At 48.1% G+C, this 20609-nt stretch overlaps 6 protein-coding genes across 6 annotated transcripts; 1 reads left to right on the forward strand and 5 right to left on the reverse strand.

Annotated features, from left to right (window-relative positions):
* Positions 1-561: 561 nt before the first annotated feature.
* DFJ58DRAFT_767308 (uncharacterized protein) lies at positions 562-1864 on the reverse strand. Its single transcript, XM_041388852.1, has 4 exons — positions 1408-1864; positions 973-1356; positions 767-925; positions 562-711 (listed from the first exon to the last, which is right to left on the reverse strand). The coding sequence occupies exons 1-2, from the start codon at positions 1485-1487 to the stop codon at positions 987-989; spliced, it is 450 nt and encodes a 149-aa protein (XP_041248279.1). The 5' UTR covers positions 1488-1864; the 3' UTR covers positions 562-711; positions 767-925; positions 973-986.
* Positions 1865-3698: 1834 nt separating this feature from the next.
* On the reverse strand, positions 3699-4311 carry DFJ58DRAFT_837930 (uncharacterized protein; the record flags this gene model as incomplete). The annotated part of the gene is made up of 3 exons (XM_041392421.1): positions 3699-3863; positions 3919-4012; positions 4223-4311. 3 exons carry the CDS (start codon positions 4309-4311, stop codon positions 3699-3701), a joined length of 348 nt encoding a protein of 115 aa, XP_041248280.1.
* Positions 4312-6863: 2552 nt separating this feature from the next.
* On the reverse strand, positions 6864-8588 carry DFJ58DRAFT_911437 (uncharacterized protein). The gene is made up of 5 exons (XM_041395232.1): positions 8383-8588; positions 7713-8321; positions 7505-7662; positions 7295-7447; positions 6864-7242 (listed from the first exon to the last, which is right to left on the reverse strand). Exons 2-5 carry the CDS (start codon positions 8319-8321, stop codon positions 7059-7061), a joined length of 1104 nt encoding a protein of 367 aa, XP_041248281.1. The 5' UTR covers positions 8383-8588; the 3' UTR covers positions 6864-7058.
* A 3103-nt stretch (positions 8589-11691) lies between these two features.
* DFJ58DRAFT_742676 (uncharacterized protein) lies at positions 11692-14197 on the forward strand. The gene is made up of 5 exons (XM_041387215.1): positions 11692-12112; positions 12162-12646; positions 12701-13070; positions 13117-13945; positions 13999-14197. The coding sequence occupies exons 1-5, from the start codon at positions 11891-11893 to the stop codon at positions 14055-14057; spliced, it is 1965 nt and encodes a 654-aa protein (XP_041248282.1). The 5' UTR covers positions 11692-11890; the 3' UTR covers positions 14058-14197.
* On the reverse strand, positions 14198-17696 carry DFJ58DRAFT_767322 (uncharacterized protein). The gene is made up of 7 exons (XM_041388853.1): positions 17464-17696; positions 17392-17405; positions 16868-17340; positions 16649-16806; positions 16441-16601; positions 16197-16394; positions 14198-16110 (listed from the first exon to the last, which is right to left on the reverse strand). Exons 1-7 carry the CDS (start codon positions 17581-17583, stop codon positions 14523-14525), a joined length of 2712 nt encoding a protein of 903 aa, XP_041248283.1. The 5' UTR covers positions 17584-17696; the 3' UTR covers positions 14198-14522.
* Positions 17697-18276: 580 nt separating this feature from the next.
* DFJ58DRAFT_767327 (MOSC N-terminal beta barrel domain-containing protein) lies at positions 18277-20370 on the reverse strand. The gene is made up of 8 exons (XM_041388854.1): positions 19922-20370; positions 19685-19797; positions 19579-19632; positions 19462-19530; positions 19255-19400; positions 18875-19192; positions 18670-18814; positions 18277-18600 (listed from the first exon to the last, which is right to left on the reverse strand). Exons 1-8 carry the CDS (start codon positions 20037-20039, stop codon positions 18409-18411), a joined length of 1155 nt encoding a protein of 384 aa, XP_041248284.1. The 5' UTR covers positions 20040-20370; the 3' UTR covers positions 18277-18408.
* Positions 20371-20609: the final 239 nt, after the last annotated feature.

The raw sequence follows: 20609 nt of genomic DNA on the forward strand, positions 1-20609 counted from the left end.
CAACCTGCCTTAAATATTATAAGACACAAGCTCGGATCCCTTCTTGGATGCCAGCTTTATGCGAATCGCCTGATATTGAATCTTGATTCTTGTCGAGTTCGAGTTCTGTGTTGTAAAACTCAGCGCGTATATGCAAGGAGTGAGTGTGTTATCACCAACGAATCACTATCATGATGATGATAGCAATAACAACAATAGCAATCGTAATGGTATAAATGAATGAAGAGTAGCTTGTTATGCCATAGGGAATAGAAATAATGTGTCTAGTTCAGGTGGAAATACTATAAGCGCGTGAATAGACAACCGGCCGTCCTTCTGATTGTAACTGGACGCATGACAGTGTGTCTCAGAGGTCCTCGCACTCATTTTCTAGCATGTGTTGCTATAAAACAAAACACTTTGGTGACCTGCGATGGACAGGATCAACCATCGGGACTGTAATATATCTCGAGCGCTCTAGGGGGTATAGTAACCATAGATTTGATATAAGTGTAGGAAGACAATGCATGCAACGAGTAATTACAGTGACGAGATACCAGGGGACAAGTTCAAATTCAGTTAGAAGCAGAAACAGAACTGGCCGCTTCCATGCTGTCCGGCATTGACAATCCCTCGGCGTGAGCCGGGATTGGGGGAAGGAGGAGGAGAGACATAGTCTTCGTCGCGTATCACGTCGTCTTCATCACTGGGAGCACCTGCCGTAGCGTACCGCTATACATGGATGCATCAGACTTAGAATACGATGAGAAAAACGAGATGCGCGTACCAGTTTACCCGGCGCGAAAGGAACATCGACGATAGTCAGCGATGCATGATTTGTCTGAAAGGGCCACCAAGTTGATAGCCGATGTAAGCTGGATTTGAGGGTTGGGGAAGTATTGACGACGGAGGATTGGGTGGTGGGTGGTGACGGTGTGGGTCGAGACTAGAAGAATGTAAGTTGAATGTATAATAATGAAAATCCGCACTCACGGTCTCATCTGGTTTTATAAGTGGACGAGGTAATGGCGATGTGGCAGGGAACTGCACGGAAACCATCGAGTTAACTGCAAAGCAAATATGCCCAGCTTAAAGAAACATACATCCAGGGGATCACGAGGCTCATCAGTGCCATTGCGAACCGCATCCACACGAGAAGAGGAAGAAAGGACTTTGCGTAGAAAACGAAGGAAAGCATGTTGGTCGCTTGCAGGCAGAGGTCTTGGCGGGTGGGAGATGGAAGATATGGCGGGTATTATCACTGGTTTACGGCGCGCAGGACGCGTTGCATCAGACTGTATTGAAGAATGGTATGGTGTAAATAAATAAGAGAGCAGAACCACGTACATTGAGTAGACTAGCACGGCGTGAACGTTTCTGTAAGAATATTAGCATATAAATGATGGATCTATGCCAGGGAATACATACACCAGGCTGCAGTTCTTCTGCAAGCCCAATGCTAGCAAGGATGTTGGCCGGAATGTCAGATATGTAGATCTTGGTGTCATTCCAGGTCGTGTAAGCCAGTTGGCGTGAATCGGGTGACAGGACGAGGGAGAATATAAATTTCACGTCAAATGAAGCGAGCAGCTGGCGGGACTCGAAGGCCCACAGCTTGATGGTGTCGTCATGGGAAGAGCTAGTAGCGAGCAAAACACAATCACATGAGAGTGCTAGACCGTCGATGGGACCGCGTGCGTGCCCTTTGAAAGGAGCTCCAACAGTCTTGAGGGTCGACGCGTCAAACTCTTTGATCGTCGTGGGGTAGAATGCGGTTACGATGGATTTGTTTTTTGTTGTCCAGAAGACCGGCGGCGGTTTCAACCCATTTCTGCTAGTATCCAATTTCTGTGCTTGAACATCCCACACCTGAAGGCACTGCCCCCAGGGCCAATTTGAAAACACCGCCAGCTTCTGAGAGTCTCCCGATAATCGAAGTGATGGTACGCCCACATATTTCAATGGACCAGCCACGAGTTCGCCCGTGTCCAAGCTCCATATACGCGCTGTCCCATCGATCGATGCACCCGCTAGCAACGTGTTATCCGCGGAGATATCGATGCAGAAGATCCAATCGCCTGGACCTTCATAAAATGTTCTCACGGTCCCCGTCTCAACCTGACTGACTTTGAGCTTCACATAGTCAGTTGTGACAACCCATCGGCCATCCCTTGATACCCCCACTGCCTGTATCCTGTACTCGCAAACCTCCCGAGCCTCCTCAATCTCCTTACCCTCCCGCAGGTCCCATTGCCGAATGGTCTTATCATCTGATCCGCTGATCATTTGCTTGCCGTCGGGAAAATAGGAAATGCATGAAACACTTTTGTGCTCGTGATGTGTACCATCCGGCGAGGAACAAGTCCATGGCTTATGTCCATCCAAGGTCATGACCGGTGTCAGAATCGATTTGCTTGTTGTTGCACCGGACTGTATTGAGCTGGAAGCCATCACAGCTGTATTCGCCAGACAGGTTGGCAAGTATGCAGGTTAATGGGTGTGTCCGGTTAGCCTCGTGTTCTGTAGAGCTAGGCTCGATATTGAAAGATTCTCGAATGCCGCACTTTTCCTGCTTAAACTAGCCGTCAGTTCATCCATGCTCATATAGGCTTTCGTCTTACCAGGATGCTAGCAAGGACAAAGAGCGATGATAGGCATATAGGCGCCCGCCCCACCTCTTCATATTTATATCTTCCAGACGGCTGTGCATCATACAGCGTATCCTTTTTCTAACTCCCCCCCCCCCACAGCTAGGTTCAGTTGATCAAACCTTCCTCTTCCTTTCTGGTTCGTACACGTCATTCGTTTCCAAATGCCAATCAAGTGCCAGTCAGTCTTTTGTACCATCACCGGGCGCCAGTTCGGTCCCTGCATGCGGTGCCTTTTCAACAACTCTGATATTATCTGCACCACGTCACACGCGAATCGTGCTACATCTTTGCGAGTGAATGAAAGTATCGCGGGCGTTAGGGTGGATGTTGTGTTGAGTGTACATGGTGAGTATTCTCTGTGGCTGCTGTCGTCACGGCAGATGATTATCTTATTATCAGAGTGCTTTTTTATGTTGTACCCGGAAATGTATCATCATATTACTTGGATTTGGACTCAGCTTTTGCTTCATCGGATTTTACAAGTCGAAAGGGTCAGATGATGCTCTACGCGAGATTGGTAAAAGTAATAATGATCACTGGCTGCATCGCTCTTTCCCAAAGATCTAACCTCGTATTAACTTTAAGCTCAGTACCACTGTCACTTCCATTGTGACCTCAGGACTTGCTCTTGGGCTCCATCTTGCTTTAATTTTGAACTATCACAACCCTGTATTCGAGCGTCGTGATCAATATTGTGTCTTGTCTCGTTCCCGCTCGTTTTTCAATGACAAGTCGTCTGCGCAGTGATCGCAGCAATGGGATTCAGGGATATTTCAGACGGCTTTAGTTGTATCAAAAAATCAGGCTGACTGCACGAATACCAGCAGAACTCATGATCATCCTCTCCGGCCCCTCTAATCTCTGAAGTTATGACTACGAAGGACACGACAACCTTCTGAGCGCAACGACAACTTGGACATGCAATAGACCGTGTGTGCATATGGGAGGTCCGAGTAGAGTCTGGACAGGAGACTGCATTGATAAATCTCACCCGCTTTAGGTTTAATCGGGAGGACAACACATGCAAGGAGTAATTACAGCAACGAAATGCCAAGGGTCGAAATCACTCTACAAGCAGAAACAGAGCCGGCCGCTTCCATGCTCTCCGGCATTGGCCACCTTCGCTGTAGATGGTTGTCGAGAATCGGGATTCGGCGAAGGAGGTGGAGAAACATAGTCTTCGTCGCGTATCAGGTCATCATCCGGGCCAGGAGCACCCGCTGTAGCGTACCGCTATATACATATGCATGGATTTCGGGATGCAATGAGAAAAATGAGACGTGCATACCAATTTACTCGGAGCGAGAGGAACATCAACAACATTAATAGCAGGTGATGCATGCCTTGTCTCAAACGGCCACCAAGTTGACAGTCGATGTATGCTGGATTTGATGGTTGGAGAAGTATTGACGACGGAAGATTGGGTGGTGGGTGGTCGAGACTAGAAGAATGTAAGTTGAATATATAATAATGAAAGTCCCACTCACATTCCCGTCTCATTTTACAAGTGGACGAGGTAGGGGCGATGTGGCAGGGAACTGCAAGGGAATCGTCGAGTCAACTGCAAAGGCGGACGGGCACAAGAAACGTACATCCAAAGGATTACGAGGCTCATTGGTGCGATCCGCATCAAAACCAGGAGATGAGGAAAGGAGCTTGCGTAGAAAGGGAAGAAAAGCATGTTGGTCGCTTGTAGGCAGAGGTCTTGGCGGGCAAGGGATGAGAGACATGACAGGTGTTATAATTGATTTATGGCGCATGGGACGACGTGTTGCATCGGACTGTAATAGAGAATGGTGTGGTGTAGATGAATGAGAGAGCAGGACCACGTACGTGGAGTATGCCAGCACACCGCAAATGTTCAGGTTTGCTGGTCTGTAAGAATATTAGCATATAAATGATGGATGAATGGGGGAATACATACACCAGGCTGCGGGTCTTCTACGAGCCCGATGCTAGCAAGGATGTTGGCTGGAATGTTGCATATGTAGATACCGGTGTCGTCCCAAGACGTGTAAGCCAGTTGGTGTGAATCGGACGAGAGGACGAGGGTGAGGGGGCATTCGACATCGAATGAAGCGAGGAGCTGGCGGGACTCGAAGGCCCATACCTTGATGGTGTTATTATAAGAAGAGCTGACAAGAAGAACACAATCAGAGGAAAGTGCTAGACCGGTGATGTTATCAGTGTGCCCTTTGAAAGGAGCTCCGACAGTCTTGAGCGTCAACGCGTCAAACTCATAGATCATCCGACACTCATCTGCAATGAAGCTGAATGCGGTTACGATGGATTTGCTATTTGTTGTCCAGAAGACCGGCAAAGATGTCACCACCTTGTTAGGAATGGAATTTTGTACGGTGATATCCAATTTCTGCGCTTGGACATCCCACACCTGAAGGCACCGCCCCCAATTTGACATCGCCGCCAGCTTCCGAGAGTCTTCCGAGAGTCGAAGTGCGTCCACGAAATTACCACTTGGTTTGAATGGACCAGCCACGAGTTCGCCGGTTTCCAAGCTCCATATCTGCACGGAATCGATCGACCCACCCGCTAGCAGCGTACTGTCCGAGGAGATATCGATACATCTGATCCAATAGCCTTCATGAAATGTTCTCACGGTCCTCTCACTGACTTTGAGGTCCCAACCCATCGACCGTCCCTTGATACCCCCACTGCATTTATACGATTGTCGCAAACCTCCAGAGCCTCCTCAATCTCCTTGCCCTCCCGCAGGTCCCATTGCCGAATGGTCTTATCGTCCGATCTGCTGATCATTTGCTTGCCGTCGGAAAAATAGGAAATGCATGAAACATGTTTGTACTCGAGATGTTCACTATGCGACGGGGACATAGTGTATGGTTTATGTCCCTCCAAGGTCATGACTGGTGTCAGAATTGATTTGTCTGTTATTCCACCGGGCTGTGTTGAGCTGGAAGCCACCATCGCTGTATTCGCCAGACAAACTGGCAAGTTATTTGGATATAGCCCTTATGCCCTGCGGCAAGGTTAGGTTTGACATGCGGTGGGTTTCAACTCTCACTCGTTCGAGAGCTGCCACAATTTTTCTACTCCACTTAAACGTCAGTTCATCCGTGCGTGATACTCTTATGAGTTTTCATCTTACCAGGATGCTATGTAGCAAGACGAAGAGTGCTAGTGATGATGGGGATATGGGCGCGTTCCATCTCTTTTTATTTATATCTACTCTTCTTCATGACTCATGGCTGCGCATCGTACAGCATGTCCTTTTCAACTCCCCCGCATTACCTGAGTTCATCAAACCCGGCTCGTTTAAGGCCCGTCCACGACATTCCTAGTTGCCGATAAAGCACCACCCTGTATTTTGTCAACTGAATGCTGATTCGGTCTCCGCATGCACTGGTGCCCCCTCTACAACTCTGGTATTATCAGCATTTATGCGGAAAACAGGACGGTATCACAGGTATTGGCATGAATGCTGATCGCTTTGGCGGCCAAGTTTATCTTGCGTTAGAAATGTCGTGCGCCCCTCTGTTGCTCTTCCGCCACCAGGTTATCACATTCAGGAAGGGTCAACGATCTATGAGTCAAAAAATGCAACGTATCATTTCCAGGGTGAACTTCTGCACAATTGTCATTTTATTCGGTTAGCATTCTGCACAGCTTGTTATAATGTGCTAACTTTGTCCTTAGACCCGTGTACTGCACAGTGGAGCTCGCCGATGTGTGGTCTGGATCAGTGATTGCAACCTTCAGTACGATGCAGCACTATTTTTGCATGTTAACCACCGGCTGTTGATAGACTGGCTCGATGGGGGCTTCGTCATTGTTGCTACACTCTCAATATTATTCACCCAGGTAGCTGTTTGTGGGATGCTACTGCTCATACTTAAGCTTCACTGTTAGACGAGAGGAACGCCCACCACAGGTAGTAGCACGCCCTCAATCTAACTGCTGCATAGCTGGCATTGACTTCATCACGTTGTGAATTGTGGGTCCGATCCGTGTTGAAATAGTTTGCTTCGTGTTGTAGTGTCGCTATATAATTTTCGTTTGGGCTCGTGCCTATTAATGATTTACGCGTATGGGTCTCTATTTGAATCCTGATCAAACGCTCTCTGAGTCTCGAGATTTAACGGCGGAAAATGATATTAATATCGATGATTGTCGAGTCCATCTTTGGAATGGTTTCACCTCACCTGCTCGCTCATTCCTTAGATCTTCCAGCGCGTACATGCAATGTGTGTATTACAACCAACAAATCACCAAATCACCTTGATGATGATAACAATAACGATAACGACAACGAGGATCGTAATAGTATGAACGAAGAGTAGCGTGTTATGCCATAGAGAATAGAAATAATGTGTGTGGGTGGAACGAATATGCGAATAAACAACAGCAGATAATAAAACAGAGAAATTAGTTGGTAGCAGGAGGGAAATATAACTACATCTCATCCACGTCACGTATCTCATTAGCCTCCCAAAAATCAGCATCGTCTTCGTCGTCATTGTCTTCGGCAGGCTCTGTGACCACGTTATTTTCTGGTGGTTGAGGGAGGTAAAGTCCGGGATCCGCGACAGTGGGCGTTCCATACGATTGCGTGACCCAAGCTGATTGGGGGCGCGATCTGCATGTTCTCGGGCATCGACATGAAGGGCATGGGGTACGGGTGAGAATACGTGAACGGCGTGGTGGGTACTGTCACAGGCGCAGCAGAGGCGGAACTCGTAGAATTTTTGCAAGCGTCTGCGAATGATACCCGAGCGCCCTCAGATGTTGGCTTTCCATGCCTGTCATCCCAATGCCTCTTGCAGGAATCACGTCGGGCAAAACTAATAACAACAATATTAATTATGAGACGCGCTTATTTTGAGAGTTGCGATACGCACGTTTTGATACAACCAGGGCATTTGTATCTCTCTAGTTTAAAGCCTAGGTGCACTTTCGTCTTGAGGTGCTTGAGATAGCTTTCAGGATTGAGTATTAAGCCGTCCTGAGAACAGACGAATGTCCCGTTGGGTTGACCATTATGATCTAACACGGGTTTCTGTCCCAAGGTTTGAGAATGCGACCTCACAAGATGAAAAGAAAACTCACAAATAACGGGTCGCTCTTGAGCCTGCGGAAGACTCTCTTAGTTCGCTTGCTGTCGCGTCCTTCGAGGCCTTCCGCGACGCGCTTTTGACCGACCGACAAACTTGGTTCTTGAGGGACAAAAAAGGGAGCAAGGGCTGTTGGGAGCCCAGGCTCGTGATTCTGGGGGAGATATCCTTGGTGCGGTGCGGATGGGGCGCAAGGGTTCACGCCTCCTGGAAAAGAATTCGATGGGAAAGGTTGGTGGTACGGAAGGGGCGCGGATGGGTCTTGTGGGGGAGGAGTAGCTTCAGTTAGCGGTGGGTTTGGACCAACGTTAGTGACATCGGCTTCTGCAGGTGGGTAATAACCATTTGGTCCCGCTTGGAATGCGTGATGCTCAACTCCAGCACCCACACCAGGCGAAGGTGCGACGGGGGCGTATGAGGGAGTGGCACCATGCGGCGCATTAGGTGCCACATCGTAAGGGTAGGAGGAGCCTGGATGAGGAATGTATGCGGGCTGGGGGTAGGGAAATTGACCCATCGGCATGCCAGTGTTCGGCATGTATTGTGCCACGTTGGAAGAATCGTAATCGTTCGGCGAAGAGGGGTGGGATGTAGATTGTGTCATCTGGAGGTAAGAAGTAAATATAGTTAGGAAGCGTAGGTGTCGAAGCTGGGAATACACATACCTAGGCCAGAAGATAATTGATTGAGATGTCAAGGAGATGTGTATGCGTTCGTAGTGGCAGTAAATGCAGTGGGTAAGGGATAGAGGATGAAGGTCACCGAAGCAATATTTATATGTTTGTCCAGAGCCGCTTTGAAGGAGTCCTCGAGTTGTGTTTCCACTGCAGGGACCTCTCTTTCAGGGAACATTTCCTGTGGACCACCATTATCCACTAAATGGGACGGTGGTCTTTTACCACGATGCGTTCAGCTTTGCATCCACGCTTGAGATGTTTATTCTTGTGGCAAGTCCGCGACGTACAAACGAGAAGTGCGTTGCGGATGCGCTGTGGACGTGCCCACCTGAGACTAACAATTAGATCGGTGTATGTTTCTGGCTCCACGTGGGGTTGAATAATCGTAGATCTAAGTTCCACTCGCATAAGTGATGACATCAGATCACGATTTATATCGGCGCTTTGGGAGACACGGCCTACGCGGTGAACTGGTCAACAGTAACAAAGAACGAACCTACGTAAGGTGCAGTGGACGTTAGAAGCCCAGCCAAAGCAAGTAACAGATTTGGGGTTGGTCCAGGTTCTGATGCAAAAATTGTTGTACACTTCTCGTATCACCTTATAAACGCGTGATTTTAGAGACGGCTTACCAGCATCTGAATCGAGGAGACTCAAGCGCCAAACGTCACGGGTAAGAATATTCTCATTGCATTTCCTTGCGAGTACTCACTATTTTATTTAGTTTACTTTAATACATCGCAACATCCTGTCCTAAGTTCCGGTGGAATTTGACTCCTCTAACCAAGATAGAGAACTGACCGTAGTTTTATTAAAACTACACGAGCAAGTTGAAGGAAATCGCCTTCTTGCAACTCGAACATTGGTCGGCCTGACACAAAGGTATGTCTTTGCCACCCCGCTGAGAGCCTATAAATGATCGCTTTTCAGTGTCTGTATACGCATGAAGAGTAACAAGACAATACCAATGCAAGGAAAACCAGTCTGACCCGGAAGGACGAGTGATGTGGTGAAGGGTAGGTGAGCGAAAAATCTCTCATCGACTCCAGGGAGCATCGAAGAACTCCTTCATCATTTGATAGTCGTCTCGGGCATTGATTTGCATCATACGGCTCGTGAACACAGCACAAAGCGAAACCCACATGTCCTGGGCCGGCCTGAGTCCAGAAGTCCGGATCGGATGGAGCGACAGCATGCGCAGGAAATAACTGGCTATAAAATTTGCGTTGTTGGTGGCCAGAAAGTGGTACCTGAACACAGAGAAGCGTATTTAATATCTGCAATGTACACTGAACGCATTTTTGTGTAGGCTTGCGAAGTGCGGCCAAACGTCCAACCAGGTAAGTTTTCCGGTCACGGATCATTCACGGTTCAAAGGCTTTCAATACTGATGTACTGATGTTTCAACCATGGGCGAAGGTCGGTTATCATTTGGTTGCCATATGACCTTCCTATTCTTCTCCTGCCAATGCACCTTACAGCTTGCAGTGCGCGGTGCGTATCAAAAATCCCCTGCGTCATTTTTGATGAGATCTCTCTGGGGCCATACTCGCATGAACTTGACAATAGTTTCGGATATGACGACAGAGGTGTAGACACGCATTTGAATGAATTTTAGACGGTCGTACAGCAAAATTTGGTGTGCGTCATGGAGAGGGAAGGAAACCCGTTTTAGGTTCATTGATCTCGGATAAGTTGGTTTCAGCATCCGAATCCCGATCACCGTTCTTGTTCAGTGTTGTTCAAGTCACTCTAGTTCAGTTGTTCACCTCATGTTTGCACATTACCTGGCCAGGTCTACACAGAACTGCTCAAGAACGCGAAGCTGGTCGAATTTAGTGAGCTTTCAAATCAGGTCAAACCAATTCTTCGTTGTTTCACCGAGAGTATTAGGACCACGAGTCCACGACCTTCAATTTTCAGCTGATGGATTAAGTGTGATATCACCGTGGACTCGAGTTTCATGTTTTGAATTGTCTCCTCCGTCTCATATGGGTCGTTAAGTTGAAAATTTGGCGCCAGTGTTATCAATTTTGTCTTTACACCGCGCTTCTTGTCCATCTCTCATTCGCATTCATTCAGTTATACTAGTTTGCGACAGCATCCGAGTCCGTGGCGTATCTGTCGGTGTCTCCAATCCCGATGCATCACTACGGCATGGTCAGCTCCTATGGATTACCTACACAATTTCCTCTAACCACTCCTGCACGCATAAAGGAGCAGCGTAGGCGTGACGGACTCATCCCTGCCTTGCTTGGTCTGCCGAAGTCCATTCTTGGCTCACTTAATCTACAAGCCCAATAAGCACAGACCCTAGTTACCCATCTACAGAATTAGACTGCCTACTTGCCCTCCGGTTAGCCTTCCACAGGGCGTAGTAGAAGTAGTCAGCAGTTCTTACACCGACTCCTCGACTCTTCAGGCAAGCACGACGGCCTCCCATTCTATGGCGTTAACTTCGTCTTCTGACGCATCAGCCGTTGTCTCTGATTCGACTGCTCGTTATGCAGGCTGACGCGCATCCTGGTCGCGGACGTCAGCGCCTCAGACAAGTCCGCTCTTGCCGTGGGGCCAGTCCTACTTCCCACCGAGGTTCTTTCTCTCTTAGCATTGGTGCCCGTGTCTCTCGTCATCACTGTGCGGTCGTCGTTACATCTACGGCCTCTGGTACGACCGAATGCACGAGGAGGACTCTCACGGACGCAATACCGCGGCTTCCACACACTACTGCATTGGTGTTCGCTCAAAGGACCTCATCGCGTTGAGTGTATCGTGGGCGTTGTCGTAGTGTCGCTGTATGTTATTTTGGTTGAGCCTCGTGCATATTTGGAGTGAACGTTATTTGCACTTTAAGTCTTGAAAGCTTCAAGTTATGCAGGTGGACGCAGCTCCAGTGTCATCATAAGATTCTATGTATTGAAGGTACGGATTTACCGACGAAAATTCCGCCAGCTACGTAATCTGTTCAACGGTACTGCGCGCACCCATACTTGGATGCGAGTCAAAATTGTCGGACACTGATAAAACGTTGCAATTAATTCCCTATGGAACAACACTCTCATCCATCACTATGCACAGGCTGGCCCACTTAGTTTTTTTTTGGTGGAACGACATTATCGACTAGCAACTGACAAGGTCAATCCTAGAGGATACATTTGGGGAACGGGAGTTTCACGGTAACTTTCACCCGCGTCGGCCCACTTAGTTGACGTCTTCGAGGGAGTCGTTGGTGGGTCACGTGTCAATATAGGCAAATCGTGTTAGGAAAGTGTTGTAGTTCGCTTAATTTTTACCGTGACCTCTTTCTTCATGATCTGTTTGCACTTTCTGCAGGGCAATCCAGTCCTTGTATTTTTCATCAAGCCGTCGCCATGGCCGTATTTTTTAATACAACGGTTAACCTCTTCGTTGAAAGTGTCGCGAACATGAAAACAAGGCTAATAGACTAGTAAATATCACTCCGCCTCAAGACGTCTGTTCTGTTTCTTTCCCAATCATGTATGGCCGGTTCTCCCTGATTTCTCGCCTCATATCTCCGGCCCTCTCTTGCTCTTACCCTGGTGCCAATGAACGAAGCAGAATAGGAACAGGAACGTGGGGTGTACGGGTCCACCAAGATTTCAATGGTCTTCCAAGTTTGAGTATGCTTTCTGATGACATATTGGTCGATCACATATTCGACTACCTGATGGTGGAAGATATCCTGTGCTTGCGAATGGTAATGTCTACTTTGCATCTACCTGCTGTCACTAAGCTCCTCGTTTTAGGTCAACAAACTGTTCTACAACCTCACGCACCATGGTATAATATGGAAACGGTTTCTGCAGAGGATCGGACCCAATGTGCCTGCATTACCACCTTCTACACACTATTCTCCTCATTTCTTGACCTCGTTTGAGGCTGAACGATTAATTATTCGCGCTATTACAGTTCACAAGAACTGGATCCTGCCAAATCCGCCTGCCGCCTCTTACCTTCCTGTGCAGGCGCATAGACATATATTATCAATGGTCGTACTTCCCGGTGGAAAATACCTTGTCGCTTCTGCATGCAATCTTGCCAAAACTCACTACAGTTTGGTTGTATATGTTCTTGATCACCGTATCCGTGGCATCGTTCCTCTGGCAGAAACACCCGTCCGAGGGAAAGCTTACAATGTATGCGCCAAGTACGTGAATGTGGAAGGCACGCCAAGCATTCTTATCGGGTATATTCGCCGGAAGACGTTGAAAGGTCGTCAAAGTACTAACAGGTGAAAGCTGATTGTGTCTCCGATTGTATCTTCCAACGCTGACTGTCGACTCAGCATTGATCCCTCCATATACAATCCGTACTTGAACAACCCACGATATCAAATCGATGCTCCAATGCCGCTGGAGTATGTCGCAACGTGTTTACAGATTTCCCTGGATGCACTAGATGCGTTAGGAAATCCTACCCTCGTACCTGGTTCCCAAGAGTTTTTCGACTTTGCTGCATCACAACCCCCGCCATTTCGCCTTCTCGGATACCTTCGCAGCGATTCAGAACTTCGAAATGTTGATCTTGGTGAAGTCGATGGCGTTCCCAACATGGTAGTTGCCAAGATGCCCGAAATGATTGTGATGAAGGAACTGACTTTTGAAGGTCGCATCTCTACTTTTAAATGCGCGCGTGAGGTCACGCTTTCACAACAGGTATAATCCTTTTCTTGCTATGAAGATTGCTCTAAACTTCTCGAAGGAGCAACCTATTTGTAACCTCCGGTTATTACCTTTGCAGGGGCAAATTCTCGTCGTGCGCTCCACGAATCGTCCGCAGTTAGCACCGGCCAATCCCTCGCCTGGAGGTCCACCTATCATTCCCGATGTCATGTTTACTGTCGCCATGTTTCCCACGCCTGAACCTGGGGATGGAGAAGCGGGAGAGTTTAACCCGCTTTCGATTTCCTCCTTTTACGGGAAAGACATCGAAGACTTCCAAATAAGTGACCCGCATCTGCTCAATGACCGTAGTAGCGATTTTTTGCCACCTCCGATCAATATCTTCTACAGGAATGAAAGCGGGGGTCGTATCTGCCACATGATTATCCCGCCAACCCCACGAGAGAGCGCGCCCGAGGGGTTTAGATCTACAGGGAAACCACATTATGCTATCTCGAACCTGAAGTCCAACATGATGCACCGCTTATCCTTCAAAAACGACGAATCCAGAACAGTATGCAGAACATTCGTCATCCCAGGATGTCTGCGCTCTTTATTCTACTCCGTTCCGCGCGATAATCGATCAGACACCCTTTCTATCCGCAACTTCTCCGGTCACCTTCTATCAAAACAAGGCAACGATGCCTATAGTATTATGCGGCGCGAAATGCTGCAAAATATCCTCCGAAATGTTCCCAAGCACCGCGAAAATATGCTGGGACAGTTTAATCTGCCTTCATATATCCTTGATCACATTCGCAATGGTGTGACGGCGATAGCCTGGGACGAAGGCACTGGGCGTATCTTTTATTCCAAGCCACACGAGACGATGCTACATATTCTTGATATGGCAGCAACACCCCTGGAAAGTGAGTTGAAGTTAGTATGCCCAGTTGGCGATACACTTAATGTTATGTTATAGCGATAAATGGGCAGCGTTATCCAATCCCTCTGGAGGATGAGCGCATGCTCGATTTGTGAATTATATCACTCGATAAACTCGCTCGCATGAAGGACTTGACAGTTAAAGCGCTAATTACTTGTTACATTGTAAAATTTACCGATTGTATGCTAGTATACCCAGTTCGCGATGACTTTATCGTTGTTTCTCTCTGGTCATTATTCTAACATACAACATGAAATTGATACAGACGCGACGAGGTAAGTTAGAGATGAATGAGCCATGATGTAACGGTAGGATACGTGCAACAAGAACTCTCCGCTTTGCACGAATACAAGCATAGTATGCGATTGTAGTTAAAATAGATGACTGAAGCCTTTCCGCGAGGCAGCTGCTTAAGCAAGAAATGGGAACGAAGATCATTAAACAAGATATAGGTAAACACATCTTTACCATAGAATACAAGTTCGACGTGCGTCAGGCTCTGGACAAGCAAGAGACGAGGAGTGGGTGATCCGGGACACTTATTCCAGCTCTCTCCCCTTCTAGCGCTGCTTATCCTTGCGCCCAAACGGGAATGATGCGGTAAAGCTCAACTTCCGACTTGCCCGCTTCATAGCACTAGTAGTGTAGGTGGAAGTGCTAGATTGCAAAACTGCCTCCAGGGCGGTAGACGCATGTGCTGACCTTGACCGTCCAGACAGGCCTGTCGCGCCTTCCTCGTACAAATTACTTTTCGCCTGCGTCTTGCCGTTGTCTGAACGAGGCAGTGTCGCGGGCGTGTTACTATATGTCCCATTGAATAGATCACCCGTAGTAGCTGGCAATGGAGAAAGATTACGGTCCTGAGGTATAGCTGCAGAGGAGCGTGAACCAAGCGTAGCACCTGCAGTTGTCGGCCGAGCTGGGAATTTAGGCGATCTTGGCGGTTCAAAGTCATGAGATGACAGCGCTGGCCGTTTGTGCGGTCGTGGATGCTCAGATGAGTGTCCTCGAGTATAAGCTGAAGGAGGGGACTGTGCTATCCTCGAGTTTTGCGGAGAGGCAGGTACTGTTGGCAAGGGGCGAATGGTGTATGGGTGATGGTCAGGAGATGCCGATGATGAGGTGCTTGTAGTATGTGAAGAATATGACGTAGTGCCTGAGATGGAAGACGAAGTATCTCGTCGACTGTTCGTACTATGTGATGATGCCCGGACAGGACCAGAAGCAGACGAAGGGCGACGATGGACCATGAAGGGCGCTACAGGACGATCAAGACCTGCCGGCTCCGAAGGATGTCCAGAACCATCATTATCAATGGAATGCTTCGGTGTCGACCCGGTAGTGTGGAACCTCGACGGTGATGATGACACATCCGAAGGAACGACAGGAGGCAATGGAATCTTCTTTGCCTCGGCCTCCGAACTTGGACCTGACTTCCCTCCCGATTTAAGACTTTTCCTTCGGAACCAGTTGGTGCTCTTCTTCTCTGTTTCCTTTTCCTTGCCGTTCGGACTCAGAAGAGTAGGGACAGGTGAAACAGGTGACAGCGGATATGATGGCTCGGCCTTGGGGAAGGGAGCAGTGGATTTTGCAGCAGTGTCGCGCTTGTCTGCACCAACCTTCAGTGAGGGGACATGTCTGAGTATGCCATTACGAGCTGGCGAGGGCGGTTGCAGTGACGAGCTACGACCGATTGATGCATGATACGGAGGTACCGAGGGAAGACTAGGTTTCATAAATTCCGAGGGAAGTTTACGTGGTGATATCTCAGCAGGAGAAACGGGAATATTAATGGGTAAAGACGGTGGGGGCAGTAGAGACGCAGTCTCGGCATCTTCTGCCTCTGCAGGTTCTGTAGACAGCCCAGGTGGCAATGGTATAGGTTGTGAGAGCGATGCGGGAGAATCTGTAGGGAGTCCTTGATGTGAATGCTCCTCAGGAGCACGTGGATTTGTCGGACACAGATCAAGGGCGGCGAGGTCTAAATCCGCAGCTTGGTAGTATAGCACATAGGCGGAGCCCGAATTGGATTCGCCGAAGTACTTGGTTATGTCGGATTCTTTGATCGACTCCACTGTTTCATCGTCGAATACAAGCCAGGTACCCAACGTCTTGATGATGCTGACATAGTGACCATGGTTTGGCCCGCTATATGTACCAGAGACGAACGAGGGAAGAAAAGTGTGTCAGCGGCGATTACAGATAACGAGCGTCACACGCAACAGGGGACGTACTTTCCGATGTGAACTACTATGGCGAAGAGTTCATACAGTCGATCAGGGTTCTCAGCATCATCAATAGTGTTGAACAAGCGGAGCTCGAAGGGAAATGCAACGCGATAAGCCAGCTTGATGTACTTTTGTACATCTTCTTGATACTTGAAGCGCTTAAGATGTAGAGCGAGAACATTGGGCAGTCGCTTTATCTTCATCCTGACGTGGCCTCAGTATCAAATCTGGATGAGCAGATATTAAATACCTCTTTTCCGCTTCCTGGAGGTCGCAACATCCGTCGCAGAAAAACTTATTTCTCTGGCAGAGCATTTCACTAGCGCTGAATTGTCGAAGACATGCTGTCACGCTCGAGTTCTGTTCGATATCTATGGAGAGGTCCAAAAATGATTCGTCACGTGAAGATACCTGTGCGCGATCAGCAAGCCGCAGCAGTAAGAATCATGACAACGCACATTCTCGCATGTCAGACATCGAGTTTCGCTAGTCAGTGTACCTTCGAATATCTGGTGTATAAATGTAGCCCCCGTCGGGGGATTGCCAGAGCTCGACGTGCTTGCTGTCATTACCAACGGTTGCGAGGTTGTAGATGATGATTTGACGGAATGAGCCGCTGAAAAATCGGGGTGTCAGTGGAAACAACGAGTATTCTGAATTCTGGTTTTTCCACATACAATCATCTAGAGGAACCTGTACGAGTTTCTTTTCTTCTTCTATTTCCTCAACAATCTTGTTGAGGAGATAGTTTAAAAATTCGTGAGCATCCTGGTGCATTGTATTTCTAAACGCCTCATTTAATTCTTTGAGTTTGTCTATGAATGCTCGGGGGGCGATGGTGCCTTTGTCAGCTGGGTTCTGAGAGATGTGAATGTACAAGGAGCGAAGTGCTGACATCAAGGTCCGTGGTGATGAGGGGATCGGTGGCGTTGGAGGTTTTACGATACCGGGTTTTTGGGGAGATTCTTGTACAGACTGGGGCTCTGTTTGCTTCCTACGGGCAGCAACAGTTGGGGAGGCGGGAGCGGCACTGGGAGTGAACTGGGAGGATAGGGCTTCTTGGATAACGGCGCATGGATCTGCATGCTGAATTATGAGATCTCGAAAGGGACTACAAAAATATAGGGCTTGTAGAACAGAGTTGGCATAACTTTTGGATCATGAGCGAGCGGTTAGGGTGTGGGAACGAAGTGAATCGTACCATGTGTTGCCAAACTACAGGAATGATGGTAATAAAGATCATTGGTGGAAATAGAGTAGTTAGAGGACATACATTCTCCAGGCCAAACTGTTTTCCATCAGGGCAAGGGATTGGCAACGGTTGCGCGACGGGATGGTCGCTGGTGGTTTGTAGCACAGGTTGACCAAAAGGGTTCCATTTCCCTATAGCCATAGTTCAGTGCTCGGGTGACGAGCTCTGCGGTAGAAGATGATGGCGGTTCAGACTCGGAATTGGGGACAGATTGCTACGGCAGAGAAACCTCGTTATGAGTAACATCAAACAAGTTACTGACATGGATTCCGAGCCCAGTCAACCGACAGCCGGGCCCCTTGCTCCGTTCTAAAAAAGGTAACTTCTCGCGTGGCAGACCAAGGCACTGCGGAGGCGCAAGCTCACATGTGCAGCAGCATATTGCAACCAGTGCTAGCGCTCACCAGATACTCCATTGGTGACTGAATATCAGACATGTGCAGATTTCATGTTATCTAATGTTGGGTCTACGAGCGTGGCATGCCGACGGCCTCCTCATCTTTATTTGGCTTGGGTTTCCAAAATGAGCTAACGATACCCCTGGGTCTCGTACCCAATGACATGTCCATGCCACCCGTGCCTCGCCGGGCTTTATTCATTTGACCTCCTTCAAGGCTTGGAGTTTGTGCTGCTCATCTCAATAAAATCTTTGCCCACAGTGCTGATCACAACCGCAACAACTTAATGGTTCGCATTAGCACTGAGTTTGGTTGTCTCCACCTCTCATACTATCTCACGCTTGCTCATCAGACCCTGGGTCGAATAGGAAACCATGCGGAGCTAGGTTCACCGTGTCAATATTGCCAAGAGTACACATCAAATAATCCGTGGCAGCACGCAGTCATTTCATAACGCCTAGCTCATAAATCAAATCAAAATCTCTACTTGGCGTTGAAGCCGATAAGACTATGGGATACGCAATAAATACACAAAAATAAAAGACAACACTTTCAAAGATGACTGAAGTCATACGAATCCCGTCTTACGCACGTGGATCCAATCGCCGACCTTCACCACCCCATTCGCCGTGAGAATCCCGTTGCATCCCATACACGATAGGCTGGGCCGCGCGGGATCTAGGCCTCTTCTATGCTTCATTAAAACCTTCAATGGTACCGCCTTGTCACGCACACCAGTCTCGGGATGTACATTTGGCAGCTGCGAAACCCAAGCATACCCAAATAATCAGCACCTATTTTTGAAACGCAATCGGCCGCAAATTCGCACCATGCAACGAGTACACTTAGACACAAGCCGAATGACTGGTGACGCCTTGTCTACACTCTTGCGATGAGAATCCACAGTGAATTCAGTGAGTATATCCTCGAAGAAAGGTGCGCCGGCTCCTTTAATCACTATGTTGGGGCGGAACCTGCAAGCAATGATTATGTAAGCAAGCAAGACAATCCGAAGTCACACGAGATGGGTTTACCTTTCTAGCTGTAGTGTGTCGCTAGACCACTTTTCCTCTATGCCTTGCATGCCCACCATTCCCCTGATCCGCTCCTGCACGGCCGCGACACTTTCCTCGGACATCACCATCAAAGGAAACCCGTCCTGAAAATACGAGGGTGCATCTAGGTCGGGAAACCGTAATGTAGGCGGACAGATCCGCGGACGCGAGCCCTTCATAGCCAAGTGTACTCGCAACCCCATATATTCCGAAAGTATCTCCGAGGGCGACCTTCCTATGTTGGTCTGGCATACGTATCCTTCGATGTCATCCTTACCCCACAATGATATATCGAGGCTAGAAAACACATGGTCAAAGATAAGAGACATCGGACCGCAGTGACACATTGCTGTACTCACTTCTGCCAATCCTGAAGTACTTCCTCGCTGGGATTTAATGGTACGGAGAAAGCCTCACATCCAGACTCCGTTGGGAAAGATACCTCGAGCCGGCCACCCTCTGGACATGAGGTGTCCGGGATGATACGAGGATTTATAAGAATCATCTGTACAAAATTGTGCCAATGTCAACTGGACTTCGGGTGCTATTGACAGTATAGGACGTACCTTGGGGACATCTCGGGCAGTCACGACTGCATTATCATCTGCCCTTATTACGCACCATCTCCGGTCATTCTACAGCGCGGTCAATTTTGATTACCAGAACATATTTAATGCACTGACATCCAATCCTTCAAGAGTGTATGTTGCCTCTGAAACAGAAGTGCCCTTACAGCTCTACAAAATCAACACTACTGCCAACAGAGCAGATCTCAGCGTAATAACACACCTTGATGGGGTGGATGAGGATCTTAGTTACACGTATATTTGACATATCAAACTTGGAGTGATCTGAGGCATGGGATCCGGTGGCTTTTCCCTTGTTTAATCGACCACCTAATCCTAGAAAACAGTTCAGATATTAATTTGAGCGGCTGAAGGTACCAGGTTCAAATTTGAAAATTTTTGAAGCAAAGCTCCAATGATCTTCCCCAAATGTATTGAAGCACTCCGGAATATGGCGTACCTACTGATTTTGATATCTGCGATAGAACCAGATAGGCAAAGGGCACAAGGATGATTGGAATCCACGAGGTTTGCAACGTGGTCAGACCTTGTTCCAGAATAGTTGGCAAATTCGTCATCGTGGTGTGGATTTTGAAGCTTGAAGGCTGTCGTCCGCGTTACGCCGCAGCTGCTGACGGTCGACCCTGCAGTGTACGACTGGCCAGGAATTGGGGTGCAAGTTGTATATGACAAGAGATGGGAAACAACGTCGGCAAATTAAACGGCAAACTTGGCCAAAGATGATCTCGCTCGTATACGCGATGAAAGTGATGTATATTGGGGACTGAGTAGAAAAACTCTCAGAGGGCTGCAGGCCTGGGCCATAATAAAGGAAGAATATCAGTCTTCCATCTCTTACAGGAAGTCTTAGTCCAGGGCTGCCACCATTCAGCTCATTGTCTGATACGAGTGTCCAAGGAGCCGAGGAAATAATCATAAATCTTACTCAATAATCACAATTTATTTCGCCAGTTTTGAGTGTGCAGAACAAAATAAACTGCGATTAATTGTTAAATAAGGTTTGTGCCACGAAGGAAAACTCAGTATATTCATGGCGCGCGATAACTCAGTGCATCGACAATGTCAGCGCCAACGTTGAGTCGGAGTAGCAAGAGAGAATCCACAACGAATTGGCGAATGAGAGCTTT

This window comes from Suillus subalutaceus (genome assembly GCF_016647625.1).
Source record: "Suillus subalutaceus strain FC151 chromosome Unknown DFJ58scaffold_14, whole genome shotgun sequence".
Lineage (NCBI taxonomy): Eukaryota > Fungi > Basidiomycota > Agaricomycetes > Boletales > Suillaceae > Suillus > Suillus subalutaceus.

Excerpts from the sequence above, each read along its gene's own strand:
- DFJ58DRAFT_767308 (XM_041388852.1), bottom strand. The coding sequence starts at position 1,487 with ATGACACCAAGATCTACATATCTGACATTCCGGCCAACATCCTTGCTA. Across the intron at positions 1,357-1,407 it reads CAGAAGAACTGCAGCCTGGT|AAACGTTCACGCCGTGCTAG; the intron begins GTATGTATTCCC and ends ATATTCTTACAG.
- DFJ58DRAFT_767322 (XM_041388853.1), bottom strand. The coding sequence starts at position 17,583 with ATGGCTATAGGGAAATGGAACCCTTTTGGTCAACCTGTGCTACAAACC. Across the intron at positions 16,807-16,867 it reads ACAGGTTCCTCTAGATGATT|CGGCTCATTCCGTCAAATCA; the intron begins GTATGTGGAAAA and ends CCGATTTTTCAG. Across the intron at positions 16,395-16,440 it reads CTCCAGGAAGCGGAAAAGAG|GATGAAGATAAAGCGACTGC; the intron begins GTATTTAATATC and ends AGGCCACGTCAG.
- DFJ58DRAFT_911437 (XM_041395232.1), bottom strand. The coding sequence starts at position 8,321 with ATGACACAATCTACATCCCACCCCTCTTCGCCGAACGATTACGATTCT. Across the intron at positions 7,448-7,504 it reads TGCCCTGGTTGTATCAAAAC|TTTTGCCCGACGTGATTCCT; the intron begins GTGCGTATCGCA and ends TGTTGTTATTAG. Across the intron at positions 7,243-7,294 it reads GTACCCACCACGCCGTTCAC|ATCGCGCCCCCAATCAGCTT; the intron begins GTATTCTCACCC and ends GAGAACATGCAG.
- DFJ58DRAFT_767327 (XM_041388854.1), bottom strand. The coding sequence starts at position 20,039 with ATGACGAATTTGCCAACTATTCTGGAACAAGGTCTGACCACGTTGCAA. Across the intron at positions 19,531-19,578 it reads ACACTCTTGAAGGATTGGAT|AATGACCGGAGATGGTGCGT; the intron begins GTCAGTGCATTA and ends ACCGCGCTGTAG. Across the intron at positions 18,815-18,874 it reads GACACACTACAGCTAGAAAG|GTTCCGCCCCAACATAGTGA; the intron begins GTAAACCCATCT and ends CATTGCTTGCAG.
- DFJ58DRAFT_742676 (XM_041387215.1), top strand. The coding sequence starts at position 11,891 with ATGTATGGCCGGTTCTCCCTGATTTCTCGCCTCATATCTCCGGCCCTC. Across the intron at positions 12,113-12,161 it reads ATATCCTGTGCTTGCGAATG|GTCAACAAACTGTTCTACAA; the intron begins GTAATGTCTACT and ends TCCTCGTTTTAG. Across the intron at positions 13,946-13,998 it reads GGCAGCAACACCCCTGGAAA|CGATAAATGGGCAGCGTTAT; the intron begins GTGAGTTGAAGT and ends GTTATGTTATAG.